This window comes from Triturus cristatus, chromosome 6, assembly GCF_964204655.1.
Source record: "Triturus cristatus chromosome 6, aTriCri1.1, whole genome shotgun sequence".
In the NCBI taxonomy this organism is placed as follows: Eukaryota; Metazoa; Chordata; class Amphibia; order Caudata; family Salamandridae; genus Triturus; species Triturus cristatus.
In genome coordinates, this window is record NC_140589.1 from 897,123,339 (window position 1) to 897,137,593 (window position 14,255).

The 14,255-nt window shown below is 42.6% G+C and overlaps 1 protein-coding gene across 1 annotated transcript in view; it reads left to right on the top strand.

Annotated features, from left to right (window-relative positions):
• The window catches only part of CNKSR3 (CNKSR family member 3), a 161,154-nt gene that overhangs the window by 67,351 nt on the left and 79,548 nt on the right, over positions 1–14,255 (top strand). Inside the window, exon 2 of the mRNA XM_085611537.1 lies at positions 739–902. Coding sequence (XP_085467663.1) covers positions 739–902 — 164 coding nt within the window. The remainder of the gene's footprint in view (positions 1–738; positions 903–14,255) is intronic.

Below are 14,255 nucleotides of genomic sequence, written 5' to 3' on the forward strand. Positions count from 1 at the left end.
ACCCACCTAGCCGGTACGTCCGATCACACAGATTCAGTATCATCTCCTACGCTGATGACACACAACTCATCCTCTCACTGTCCGAGAACCCCTCCACCACCAAAGCCAACTTCCACACATGCACGATAAATGTCGCAGACTGGATGAAGGACATCTGTTGGGTAACCATTTAAATATTGATACTGTGTAAAAGAATTTGAATAATGTGCCTGAATCCTTTTTCTACTAAACCACAAAAGTATTAGTCTGTACCACTGAACTATGTAGAGATCCCTACTGTCTTGCTCGTGAAGCCTCTATGGTGCTGTCGTTTTACTGTACATGTGGACAGTGTTGATAATAGCTTTTGTAAGCTCGCACGGACCTAAACCATTCTTCGTTCTGTTCTTTGTGCTTGTGGTGATCCATTGTATGCAGTTCATAAATGCCAGATTATGTTACTGATTTAAAGAAAGGTTCAGTGCTGCTTCTTTTATTTAAGTGACTGAGACAAAGTTCTTTTGTAGGGGAATCAAAAAGCCAACGTATGAACAACTAAATAATGGAAGGCCTGCAGGATTTCATTTCGTATATGTAGAAACCACGATAATAGTTAGGAGAATTGACCCAATAGCTGAAATCTCTTTTCTCATGGTTGTCCGTTCCATGAGAATGCTATGTTTTTATGACCTTATGAAGTTTACTGAGGTCTACATTCTTCCACTTGGTCCCACTAATACCTCTGCTTTTTCTCATTAGGTCTGGATGACTCTTTACAGTGCTACGTCCCCAACTTTGAACGTGAGAAGATAAACGGAGAACAGCTGCTACAGATTTCCCATCAGGACCTCGAGGAGCTTGGCGTGGCCCGCATCGGCCACCAGGAGTTGGTGCTTGAGGCTGTGGATCTCCTCTGTGCATTGGTGAGTTACAAAGTGTTTAGGCTGTGGGATCTCTTCTCCACATCCCTTCTGCTGCTAATTAACCTTGCACTTTAAAAATTACACTGTAGAACCCTGGAATTAAAATTGCACCACAATACACCGGAATGAAAATTGCACTTAAAAACCCCAGAACCTGGGTTTCTGCAGACTGATGCACTTAAGAAAACAGATCGGCCTAGCATGGTCGCCTTTTGACAGATTGACCCTCCACCGCTTCTTTCTTAAATTGTGTTCATACAAAGCCCATTTAACAAGAAAGCAGGTACCTCCAACCCACAAGTACATCTGAGTCAGTGATTTATAAAGTAGTTTGTGTTAAATCCTGTTTTTCTGTTCGTGTTTTCAGTGCCCATTGGTCATGTGATAGAGTACTAAAGGGGGGTGTCAAGCCCTTTGTCGGTTTGATGAATCTGATAGTGAGCCTCTTTGTGCCGCTGTACCTCCTGCGTACATTTGTCCATATCCGATGTACTAATTGAGGACTTGTCTCCTCTTTGCCAAAAAACATAGGTCCATTTCTTCCTAAATGGTGTGAAATTTAATAGTTTGTAGCAGTGCTACCAAGATCACACTTCTGGATTGGAGTTGAGTCTTGGTAGGGCCTTAGCAGGACAGTTAGTCTCCCATTTATGACAACAGCCTCTTGAATCTTCCTTTCATGTCTAAATCCTGATCACCATCACAAGAGTCGCCTCTTTATCAATCTGAACATCTTGTTCTGCCATGCAAGGTAGGAAATGATGCGGCCAGACAGTAGTTTGTTGTGGGATCAGGTTAATTTACTTAATGACTCAGCAGAGCTTGAATAGCGCTGGACTGCTGCTTCAAGGGTGAGTTGATCATAGCTACAGATGGGTTTGCTGACCTACCTTCGACACTAGTGCAAAGCAAAAATCTCTGAGCTTGAAAGCTATGGCAGGACCAAGTTTTCCAGGTGGGAGTCAGAAACAGACAGATGGAACTTGTTAATTGTTTTTACTAGTCGCCTGCTTATTACACGACTAGATAACAATCTGCTCTACCAGCCCACACAAACTCCTGTACTGTTTTGCACAATCAAACTAGTGTGCTCGGAATAGAGTCACTATTTGGTTTCAGGTACAAATTAGGATTCTTAAACTTTTACGGTATTTATTTAAAATCGATTCTACCTAGGCTTGTCTTTTAAGACTATATGCATCTCATGCACTGTTAGCTACCGATGTATATTTTGGACTTTTTGCACACATATTGTAAAGACTTTAAGTAATTATGCAATAAAGGAACATTGACTGGCTGATGGAACCAATGCGAAAGTTTGTTTGTGCATATGGAGTCTAAACGAGGACTGAGAAACCCTGATATGAACCGAGCATGGAATTTAATTCTTAGTGATTTTGCTGGGGAGGCCCACAAAGGTGACCACCTAATGGACAGGGGCGAGATATGAAGGACATCAGAGCAGTTACACTGCAGCAGTGTTTCTGTGGAGAATCAGGTTATGTTGCAGTAGAGCGAACAGCTGGAATATTGGTTAGATTATCAGCTGAGTATCTAGCCCCCTTCTTCTACGCAAGATATGTGATACTAGCAACATGTGCCCAGAGGGTAATCCAGAGCCCTCTCTGAAGACTCGAGTTTATTGGTGGAAATGGTTTGCATTTACCTCAATTGTATGATCTTTACTACGGTTGTGAATTGCCTGTATAATGTATGGGTAAAATATTCTAAACTTAACTAGATATGCCTATATGCACGGATCTGTGATCGAATCGACAAGGACAATGGCTGAGATTGAACTTTAACAAAAATTTTATAAAAACTGAGCTGACTAATGATTAAAATCATTTTCTCAAGCATTGCTCCTCCAGTTGTCTTGCTTCGATCGCAAAACATATATTTAATGGTCATATACTTATAATTATAACGCAGCTCTCTGACATGGGCGTCTTGATTAGAGCAGCCATGCTCAACCCTCCCATCTGGGCTTTTATGGAGGAGTTTTGGTTCTCTGCAGCTGCCAAAAAGAAAGCTAAAGATGGCTGCCCATTGGGCACTTTCTTTCTTTTTACTGAAAGACTCTGCTTTGATTTGCTTTCCTATGAGGCAAGAAGCAATTGGTTATCCAAAAGTTTTTGTGGATTGGACCCCAATCTGACCCCAACTTGGACATATAAATGACAGATCTTGATTCACAGAATCCGTATCTGCAGAGATTTAACTTCATTGGTGCCACTGAAACCTGTGAAAATCCACCTGTTGACTGGATTTTTTTCTGCAGTCGTACGTGTATTGTACTGTCCAGCATCTCTCTGGTATGTTTCTGTCATTTGTAGGGCCTCGTACCTTTCTTCGCAGGGAGAGGTGGGGTTATCCCTCTGCATGGTTTCAGAGATTGTTTGACTGTACTCATTGTGTAAGTTTCTTTGAATGTTTTTGGGATGCTGGCTATCTTCAGCGATGTGTTTAGTGATGAATCCTATTAAGGTGGAAGAATTTTATTCAGCAAAAAAGCAGCCTGAATTATTTTCCATAAGGCTGTGTACATTGTTACTTTTAATATTAGGAGGAAAAGAGTTCCGGAGTGAAGGGGCGAGCACAGAAAATGATTGGGCCACTAATCGAGGATTTACAAAATGAAGGTTTTTTTCAAGAGGTTTTATTGAGATTATCGAAGACTGACACATATTGGGTGTTTCCAGATCAGGGTCTGAGAGATGTCCATTAAATTGGTGAGAACAACGACAAAGTCAAGACTGTTTGAGTATTCCCAAATATTGCCGATGCCATATCCTGCCCTGATGCACACACGAAGGTACTGTAAAATAGCGTGAGAGTTCAGCGTGCATTTTGTTTGTGAAAATGCCCCAAGCGCCCAACACATGCAAGAAAGTTCTTAAATAATTAAGCACAACGTACTAATGTATGTATTTGTAAAGGCAGTTGTTTCTGCCAATAAGAGAAAATATTTTGCCTTTTATCTTCCCTACTATTTTCACCTACCCAATATTTATTGGGGTGTATGAACAGGTTTTTCACCGGATTTTAAAATTCTTTCCATGTGAGGTGACAAACTGGTCCAAACATGTTCAACTGCACAGTTCCCCAAACGAATTGTCTGCTTGCCCATAATCTTGGGAAATCGTGTAAGGGGGAAACAAGCAGGCAAAATAGCAATCATGGACACAAGTCTTAACTGTGCACATATACTGATGTTTTGCGGATTGAGTGCTACAAACCCATGTAGGGATGTTATTGTCCTCCAGCTCTAACAGAGGATTTGTGAGACTTGTTTGGGGACACCCACGGAGGGCAGCTTGTCACAAAGCACTCCCTTGCCATCTTTTTGTGACCATCTCCTCAGAAGCCCTTAATGTCGCCTGTGACGCAGTCGGGCTTGGAATGATCTGCTGCCTTCAGTTGCCTTGGCTACCGCGTGTACAAAACTTCATTCATTTCAGGGACTTTGCTTCACAAGGCGACAGCGCGACACCAAAAGGCACCCTCCTATTTTCAAATTGTGTCCAGGCTTGAATAACCGTAAGCAAAAACTAGAAAGCTGCCGCCTGTGAAGGGAGTCGCATCACAAAGCTGTTTCTTCCATATTTTCAAAGGCAGGAGGAGCCCTCCACAGCTCTCGGCGGCGTTTCATCCGGGCCTCCGAGCCAGAGGTGTGGATATAGTTACACCAGTGAGAATGGTGGGAAAGAATGCGCCGCCATTCTTTCTCCGTGACTGGCCCGCATTCCTCCTGTTATGCAACACTTGCCGCATTGTGTGTCGTCGTCGTCTTCTTAAAATGGAAAACAAACCCCTGCGCCTCAGACGAGGCAGCACATTTCCTGTTTCCTGAAGCAGCACCAAAATAGGCTGCACTGGAAGGACCCCTCATAGAAGCCGGCCCAGTGCGATTTAACTGCACAGGAAATCGCACAGATCACGCCTTTGTTTTAGGCGCATGATCTGATGTAGTGCCTTTTGTGCCCCACGGTTATTGTGTCCTCACCCTTGTGATATATTTTTTTGTTTTGCTTTTTTACAGTCGAATAAAGGAGCAGTTTATAAATAACGTAGCCATTTTCTTCCACGGGTGAGATCAGATTGTGTTTGCGCCCTCCTCTTTTTAAAGTCGAAGGACCCCTTCATCCAGAAATGGTACTTCTTAGGAGATAGGCAGTTGGCCAACCCATGGCTTGTCTTGAGGTACATGATGTGTTATTTATATAGTTGTGGTATCTGGCTTGTTTCTTTATCTGCTATATCTGTACTTTAGTGGTTTGTCGTGATGGTCATGTGTGTTACCTCAGGGCAGTGGTATGTTCCAGAAGTTATCGATGGAAGTGAGAAGCTGGGAAGGCGGTCAGGGCTGTGGTAGGCTGCACAGTGGTTCCTGGAGTTTCTCCTACAGCAATAAATCTTTCTCCTCCTCATCCACTATGACTTCCAGCTTCATCGTGTATTTTCTTGATGCCAGCAGTGGTTGTTGCTTTTGTGTGGCCCTGCGGTGCTCTAAGTTATCAACTAACCAGATAACACTCACTTCATCGGGCACAGATATATAAAGCTGCATTTTGCACAGTGATTAATCTTTTTAACACAAGCACTTACTGAGCTGTCACAACCCAGTGTCCAATGCTTTAAATAAAGTGCAAAGTGGTGAGACGGCTCTAAAAGCGTATCTAGGAAACATCCACAGAGGTGTGGCATGTGTAATTGTGGGCACGGCCAGGTGCATAGGAGGCCGAATGCTGCGCCCAACAGATTTATAAATGGAGTCTTAATGGACAACGAATAACCACAATCGGCAGGCAACAAGAGATCTAGTTAACATTTCATACTGGACCATTAAAACATTGACCAGGTGAATTTAAAAGCAAGCCACAATTTGACTACTTGTTATTGAAGTCCTTTGACCGTCCAGTGTACAACGTGTATATCTTGGTTATTCAGTTGGAATTAATTAGTGCATTAGACTCTGTAATACCAATGGCAAACGAGCATTGGCAAAGGCAATTTGTTTGGCATTGGCTGCCAGACGTTTTGATTTGCCATGCTTGTTTTTCTATAGAAGAAAAAAAAGCTAATCTTTTTTGGGGTTTTTAAGAGCACACATTGTCATAGTAGTGCCTGGCATTTAAGGGAATTACTTTAAGTGGGTGCATTCAGCCCTTCCACAAGGAGCACATCGACACACACACTGAAGTTAGCTGAAGTGGACTGCCCCGTGCTGTATTTTGTAGTAGGCAGAAATAAAATGCAAACGACCGAAAATCAGCCCAATTGGTGAAAAGGACTGTCTGAAACCCCTACAAGAACGTATAGTATACAAGTAATTTTCGAAAAATGAAAAGTTTTGGGTTCATGTCAGACCTAAAAACAGTAGCCACCGTGTCTGTTTTTATTCCTATGCCACAAAAGGACTGAATGTAACGTTGTGTTGCAGCTCTGGCCTGCAACAGGCAGGCAGGTTTTGCTTTCCAGTGCCCAGCCTTGGAAGGTCGTGGCTCACTTAAAGGACAGACTATCTAGTTATGGCTCAGTGAAGCCAAACAAGATGGCTTAGTGAGTTAAATGTTTGCTGCACATCACAAGTTCAGATCGCAGCAAGGCCATCTCCAACTTCGGTGCTCCCAAAATTAGTAAATTGAATACCATCGAATTTGTTAACATCAATGGGTACTGTGCTATTAACAGCGCTTAGAAGAGGCAGAATAAAGCACTAGTTACAAACCGGTTATTAGTATACAAGCCATCCAGGTGTATTTGGGTGACAGAAAATCCATGCAGTTGGATACACTTTAATGTTCTTTATTTCATAGACTGTTTTTCTAAAAAGCAATGTGGGGTGAATTGGGGTGCCAAGTGTTGCTGTTTTTGGAGTTGAGAAACAATCACAGGCGTTGCAGAAAAGTTTAATCAAAAACGTGAGCCTAACCAAGGACTCTGGTAAATTTAAGCAGCTGGATTACTTAAAAACAAAGCATATTAAATGCATCTGGAAGCTATCTTTCTTTTTAACTTTGAGGGGGAAAAATAGACAGGAATCGTATGAACAAAGCTGGCCGAGTGCCAAGACGTAATGCTGCGCTCTATCGCCTACAATTTCCTCTTGGCTTCCTCGGCAGACACAAGTTATGACCTTGGGCCTGTTCTGGAAATGCCTTTGTGCATTCTGCCCGAGGTTGATGCATCACCCAGGAGGTTCCCAGGGTAGGGTTGGAAAGGTTGACATGCAGACCTGCTTCCCTTCATGTGAATGCTATGACAAGAGCTTTCGAAGCTTTTTGTTGATGTTCTTTTCTTTCGGGGTTTCGGTTCCATATTTAAGGCAGGAGCGGAGATCTCATTTCAGCACAGGATGACAGTGTTTTTTGTTAATATCCCTTGCGAACACCACCGTTTGTCTAGGGTCTAGGACCGAAACTGCTCTAAGATAAATGAATGCCCATAAAGTCTGAAACTGTTTTGTGTTTTCTGCTTTCCTGGGTGTCCGTGTAAATGAATCCTTTGTTAGGTCTACAGATTAGCATAGCATCTGTCATTTTTGGCGTCTTAATTGTTTGAAGTTTTTCAGGGCCATACTTAATTTGCTTGCACTAAGTTAGGGTTTTATCAGTTGAGGTTTCGTTTTTCCAGTCGGTACTTCTGATACCTGATGTCGGAACAGTTCTACAACTGTGTAACCAGGGTCAACCTCTTTTATGGAAAGGGGCATTGTGCTGTAGACTAGATTCTTTTAATGTGTAAACTTTCCTCAAGCGTCCATTGACTATGCAGTACAATAAAAATAATTCTGTATGCAAAACTTCCTACCACAGATTTTGCTATTAGTAAGTTCTGCAGATGACATTTTATATTAGCCCAAAAAAACACGTATTTGTTATAGCGGGAGGGGCGTTTTGTTACAGACAGGCACACCTAGAACAGGAGGACTACTAACTCTTTTAGTGTTAATACATTTACTGGCAGAAGGAAAAGATACTATTGGCTTTGAATTACTGTAACCTGAAGGCACAGTTCACACACAAGGATGAATAAAAATTGGACAAAGAATGGAAACGGCAGAAGCAAAGTATTGGTCCACCAGCTCTGGTACAGAAGTGCAATTCTTTTTAGAAGCCTGTGCTGAAGTGATCAGGCAAAATGCTATCACTTGCAGTAAGAAGTGTGCAGGTTATTTAGTCCTGATGTAAAACATAGCATGGGGAGAGTGAATCCGATTCTGTTAGACGATGGACCATGGCTAACCCCCCCCCAATAAAAAAAAACTGCATCTGTTTTGGTGATCAGAGCGGTTTCAGGAAAACAAAGAGTATAGTGGTTACATATTCTACAAAGTGAGGCGTAGGAGATTTGGAAAAGAAACCTAAATAATCAATCAATCAATTTGTAGAGCGCGCTACTCGCCCGTGAGGGCCTCAAGGCGCTGAGGGGAGGGGGGAGCTGCTACTGTTCGAACAGCCAGGTCTTGAGAAGTCTCCTGAAGGTAAGCAGGTCTTGGATCTGTTGCAGGTGGATGGGGAGGGTGTTCCATGTCTTGGTGGCGAGGTGGGAAAAGGATCTGCTGCCGGTGGTCGTTTGGTGGATGCGTGGGGTGGTGGCGAGGGCGAGGTCTGCGGAGCGGAGCTGACGGTTGGGGGTGTAGAAGGTGAGTCGCTTGTTGAGGTATGCTGGTCCGGCATTGTGGAGTGCTTTGTGAGCGTGGGTGAGGAGCTTGAAGGTGATCCTCTTGTTGACTGGGAGCCAGTGCAGGTCCCTCAGGTGGGCAGTGATGTGGCTGTGGATGTCGAGGATGAGGTGTGTGGAGGCGTTTTGTATGCGTTGGAGTCTCTTTTGGAGTTTGGCCGTGTTTCCAGCGTAGAGGGCGTTGCCATCGTCCAGCCTACTGGTGACTAGGGCCTGGGTAACCGTCCTTCTGGTTCCGGTGGGGATCTATCTGTAGGTCTTGCAAAGCTTACGGAGGGTGTTGAAGTAGGAGGAGACGACGTTGACTTGCTGGGTCATTGATAGAGATCAGTCATTAAAATTAGTGACGCGTTCCTGCTGTGGGAACGGAAGAAGATAACAACAAATGTATTAAAGCAGGAAGGATAACCAGGTTGTTTCCTTATCTCAACTGAATCCAAGGATAAGACCGTGCTCACCAAGTGACTGCAGTAGAGTCCTTGGAGTCACGCCCTGTGTTGCGGTGTATTTAAGCACCTTGAAACTTGGAACAAAGGTGAGGCATTTTCTGTTGGTACATATAAATAAGCCTCACAGCTCAAAGGTATGAGGGAAAGTTTTTTTCATGTGTAGACATCTGATTTAACTCTCTCTCTGGTTTCCTAATCCCCTGTCACATTACAGTTGTTAATCTGTTCCTGACTTGATCCTGTTTGGTATTCACGGTGTTTGACTGTAGATGCCTGCTTTACCTAGCTTCCGTATTTCTGGAGCAGCTGAAAATCAGCTTTGTTAAATATCGTGATATCTTGAAATTCAAGTTTGACATGTTGACTGCTGGGAGAGCAGCGCTGGAAATGAATGTGTGTGTATGTGTGTATGTATGTATATATATATATATATATATATATATATATATATATATATATATATATATATATATATATATATATATATATATATATATATATATATATATATATATATATATATATTTAAAGAAGATTTGCCGAGCCCGGTCTGGTGCAGTTCAAGCAATTTAATTCCATCAGCCACTCACACCTTACGCGTTTCGGCGTCCTTACGCCTTGTTCACAGGTAGGTTGTATTTAAATTATTGGCAAGTGCTACGTAACAGTCATGTGACATTCAAAGGCACTCCAAGTTCCATAATGCACTGGTATACATCGTACAAGAAATGGCATTTTCATAGTATGTTAAATAGTGTTGTCAGCCATCCTCGCACTGGTTCTGTTTTGCATCAGTAAAACAATGTCAGAGTGCTCCCAACGTGGCAGCAAATCATTCCGAAATTACTGGAAGCTATATATATATTTATCCGTTATCATTTGAAAATGAAGTTTCAGGTTTTAAATACATTTGAGAAACACAATAGATTTCAGTTAAATGTTTTGATGAATAGAAATGCCTCCTTGCTTGTGTTTTAAGTGAACCCAGCAGTGTTGCTCAAGGGAGCGCCGCCATCGATAGGGTAACCAATAATCAAGTGTGCATTACTCTCCATTGTACTGAACTGCAGTGAACCAACCAATACCTTCCCATCTTGTGAGCCAGGGCACGATTTGGTCGAGTTAGCTGTGCTGCTGTTCTTGTCTGCGACCGGCTCTACGCAGGATTGCTGCAGCAAACTAGACATCCCACAAAGCTGTTTACAGGAATTACCGGCTTTTTAATCTAACTTGGTGCTTTGTTTTTACATGTATTTACCTTTCATTCTTAAGACCTCACCATAAAGGGTAGAGCTCTAGAGAGACTTCAGGTAAAATTCCATTTATATGCTTGGGACGAGCTCATAATGCATTTTTTGAATTGATGTTTATTAATGTTTATTGGTTTGCGTAGGTATTTTATTAAATCTGAGAATTTCCTTAATTTGCTCTGCTTTTCCTACATTGTCCAGTGCCCAAAAACCTATGCTCTTCAACTGGATCCATTAGAAACTGTTTTATAAAACTCCAGCTGTAATTTTAACCTGGGTTGGGCACTTGTGAGCCATGAGTATCTGGTGTACTCTACCCACCCACCTCCAAAACTGTTGCCCAGGGCTTTGGGTGGACATTGATGTGCACATATAGCCTGTAGCTGTTTAGTCTGGTGCAGGATCCTCCCTGGTGCTCTGATCTTTCACCCGGTTGCAGAATTGCGTCACATTTCCCCTCCATTCTTGGTGGATTTTCAGGGAAATATTTTAAATCCTATCCCCTACAGGTTCAGGCTATGCTTTTTACCATTGGTGTGAGAGCTGCCGCCAGTTTCGTCTTAATGCATGGACAGGATGGGCAGTTGTCCAATGGCCCCACGAGCATGCAGGCCAGAATCAAACTCAAATTTTCCGTTAAACATTTTTATTCCTGCGAGTGGTTGTATAGGCAGGGCCCAGTGCACTGCTTTTCCCAGGGGCCTATAATGCTGTTAAGAGGGCCCTGAGGCTACGGCTCTGTGCTTTCCACACTTAGTAAACGGGTAGCCTTCTTTTGCTAACACTGCAGCCATGGATCTAAAATGCAGTGGGTCCTTGGCGCTGGAGTGACTTCTTGAAGGCTGGCACACATTGGAGGCCTCCTGAGGTACTCATGAAGTTGTGTACATATATAAAATGCCAGTTTACCCCTCTTTCTTAAAGCAATTCATACCTCTAATTTCCAGTGTAATCCCAAACATTCTAATACACATTATTTAAATTCTTAGGTCTTTGTAAGTGGATTGAGGTAAGAGTTTGTGAGCCCTGCTCATTACTTAACCAGCGTGCCAGTCCATGCTACAACGTATTTTCATATTGTGGCACATTCAGGGCCACCCCTTTGTTGTCAAATTGGGTACCGTGGAACTATCCTTCATTGCTATCCTCCCAACCTTTGGTCCCTCTGCAGTTTTCTCCGCCGCCTCCCCACATCTTGCCCATTGTCCTTTTGTCGCCCCTTTTGTTGAGCGACAGAATTTATGGAATGTGTTCCAGTAGATTAAGGCATGGAATGTTTGAACAGCAGGAGCTTTGCAAAGCCCCGCTCTTTGTCGGGGGTGCATTCAGTTGTCCTGGTCCCACCTATTCTCTTTTTTGACAGACTCCTCCATAACCGCAACAAAGAAAAAAAAAAACCTAAACTGCCTCCTGCATTATCCGCCATTTTACACACTGTGCTGTTGACTGGAATTATTTTGTGCACGCTTCCTTTCACGAGCCATCTCTGTCCGGACTACATGGTTTGCAAATTTAGGGAAGGCATGCGACATGGACAGTATAATTTGCATTTTTTTTTTTTTTTTTTTACAAATGAGGAGAACAGACTGTAGTAACCCAAGACAGAAACTTCACTGCATTTAAAAGTTAATTTCCGAGCAAGAAGTCCTTTTTTGTAGGAAGAGGAACTGCAGCTTTCTTATGCGCGTGCTTTCTGAAACGTATCCTTAGCAGGTTCAGCTAATTTGTGTATTTTAATCTAGCTCGTGAATCTAGCTTTGTGTCCGCCTGCGGGTGGATTGAGAGCTGCTAATCCGTGATTAGTTGCGATAATTATATGCGGGAACATGGGCCAAGTTTCTTTGTTTCTGTAGCTTACTTTTAGGTTTTTTTGTTGCCCTTTGTCCGTTTTTTCCACGGTTCTTCGAAATGCAGATTCCTCCCAAACCCTTGTATTTCACAGCTTGAACAATTTGGGTCAGTTGTGCAAAACCTTTCGTCCGTGCTAAGGTTGGACGCACGAGTTAATTCTCTGATTTTGGATGGGTAAAATGTACCATTTCATACAGATCGTTTTACAGATTTGTAATTTTCGTTCTTTTAAATATTTTAAGTTATTTTATTAGTCAATGTGTTTATTACTTCGACATCCGGACAGATTTACTGCGCTTGTTACCTTTTGCAAATTCCTTATCCTGATATTCAGAAACGGTGCTATGAAGAGTCTGCAAGGGCACATCACACGTCAAAATAAACCAGCGGTTGCATATTTACCTTATATTATGAAGTTATAAAATCGACAGTATCTTTGTCCCCCTCTTTAGAGGTCCAAATTTTGTGATTTTTTTTTTTTTTTTTTTCCCACTCCACAAATGCTTACTCCTCAGTCTCCTCCTCAGGTTTTTTCCATCTGCATGTGGCATTCCTTTCCAGAAAACTACATTCTGCCTAGTGCCCTACCAACACCCGTTCAGGCAGTTATGGATTCCACATGGATCTGAACACAATAATGGCACATATTCAATATAAAATCATATTGAGTTCTCAGGTTGCTGATATTGCAGTGTGTTTAGGGTGTCATACACCAAAGGCAATTTTGACAGCTTTAAACAAGTGTTTGTTCCCCTTACCAATTCACCCAAAACACAGGAAGCCTATCATTTTAAGATGCTACTATTGGGCATGTATTCAAAACCTGTCAGTGGGAGCATCCCACATTTAAATGCTCTTAGTTAAGCATTATGGCATCTTGCATGTACACCGTGCCAAGGTGTGAACTAAGAATGCATCTACTGTTCCACAAACTGGCAAACCACCAAACATGTCCATTTATCCGACCTGATGGTGAAAAAAAGTTGTTTAAAATGGTAGTGAGGCATTGCGGACATGTGGTCTGCATCAGCAAGAGTCCCTCTCACTCTCCTGTGATCGACACCCAGAATAGTATTTCTGTTCATGAAGTTTAATTTTCTGAACCCAATCACTAGATGCCGAAGTAATACACATCATGGGTATGAGGCATGAGGCATGGGCATTCATGCTACAGACCTATTGTTAAAGGTAAGTAACTTGTTTCTTGTTACTAAACCAATTCATACAGCCCTCGAAAGGCTACGTTTTACATGATCTGATTTAGTCACTATAACGTGACACTTCGTTCCTTTCCTCATCATATCTGTGTTCTAAGTCCACAAGTCATTATAACATTGATGCCCCTAATACGCAGTAAAGAAGTCGGGGGCAATGATTGTTGATGTTCTGGAAATGAGGAGCCAAATGGTAAGATCACCCCCGTAAAAGTGTTTTATAAGAGGACAAAAACACTCGCACCAAGGAGTCAACAGTGACCAACATACTCTCAAAGAAACAAGTGTCCGTTTTATCCGACTAGTGAAGTCTTGTTCGTAAAGCATTGTATGGCTCACTTGATGAAGGGGTTACTCACATGGGCATCGACTGTCAAGTGTTGCACAAGAGAGAAATTGGAACCCCCACCACTTTCTCCCAGTCTGACGTGGGGACTGGCTGAGAAGGAAAGCACGGTGATCTCTTGATTAGCTAGTGGATTTTTATCATTTGAGAGGTTTTGGTGTGCAAGTCTTTTCAACTCGGTAGGGGATAATGCCAAAATTTGGCACAGTTTGAGAAGTGGTCAAACCAGTGATAATCGACAGACTGATATTGTTGTCTTTTATCTCCGACGCAGCGACCATCACATTTAAGAATTCTTTTCCTGGAGAAAACAAAAGGGAGGTAAATTCAAAGCTAATATGCATCGCTGGTCCATTAGTAACAGAGAATGCGTACCCTCTTACCCCTGGATAGGGTGGCGTGCCAGCAAAATACAAATCTGTATTAGAACTGCTCATTGGCCATCGGGTACTTCCATGAACCCTAGAGTCTTTAGATCGTTAAAGTGGGCACTCGGGTTCCATGGTAATCTGCACTTAAAGTGTACACCGTGGAGGGGCCCACGGGAAGGTATAAAG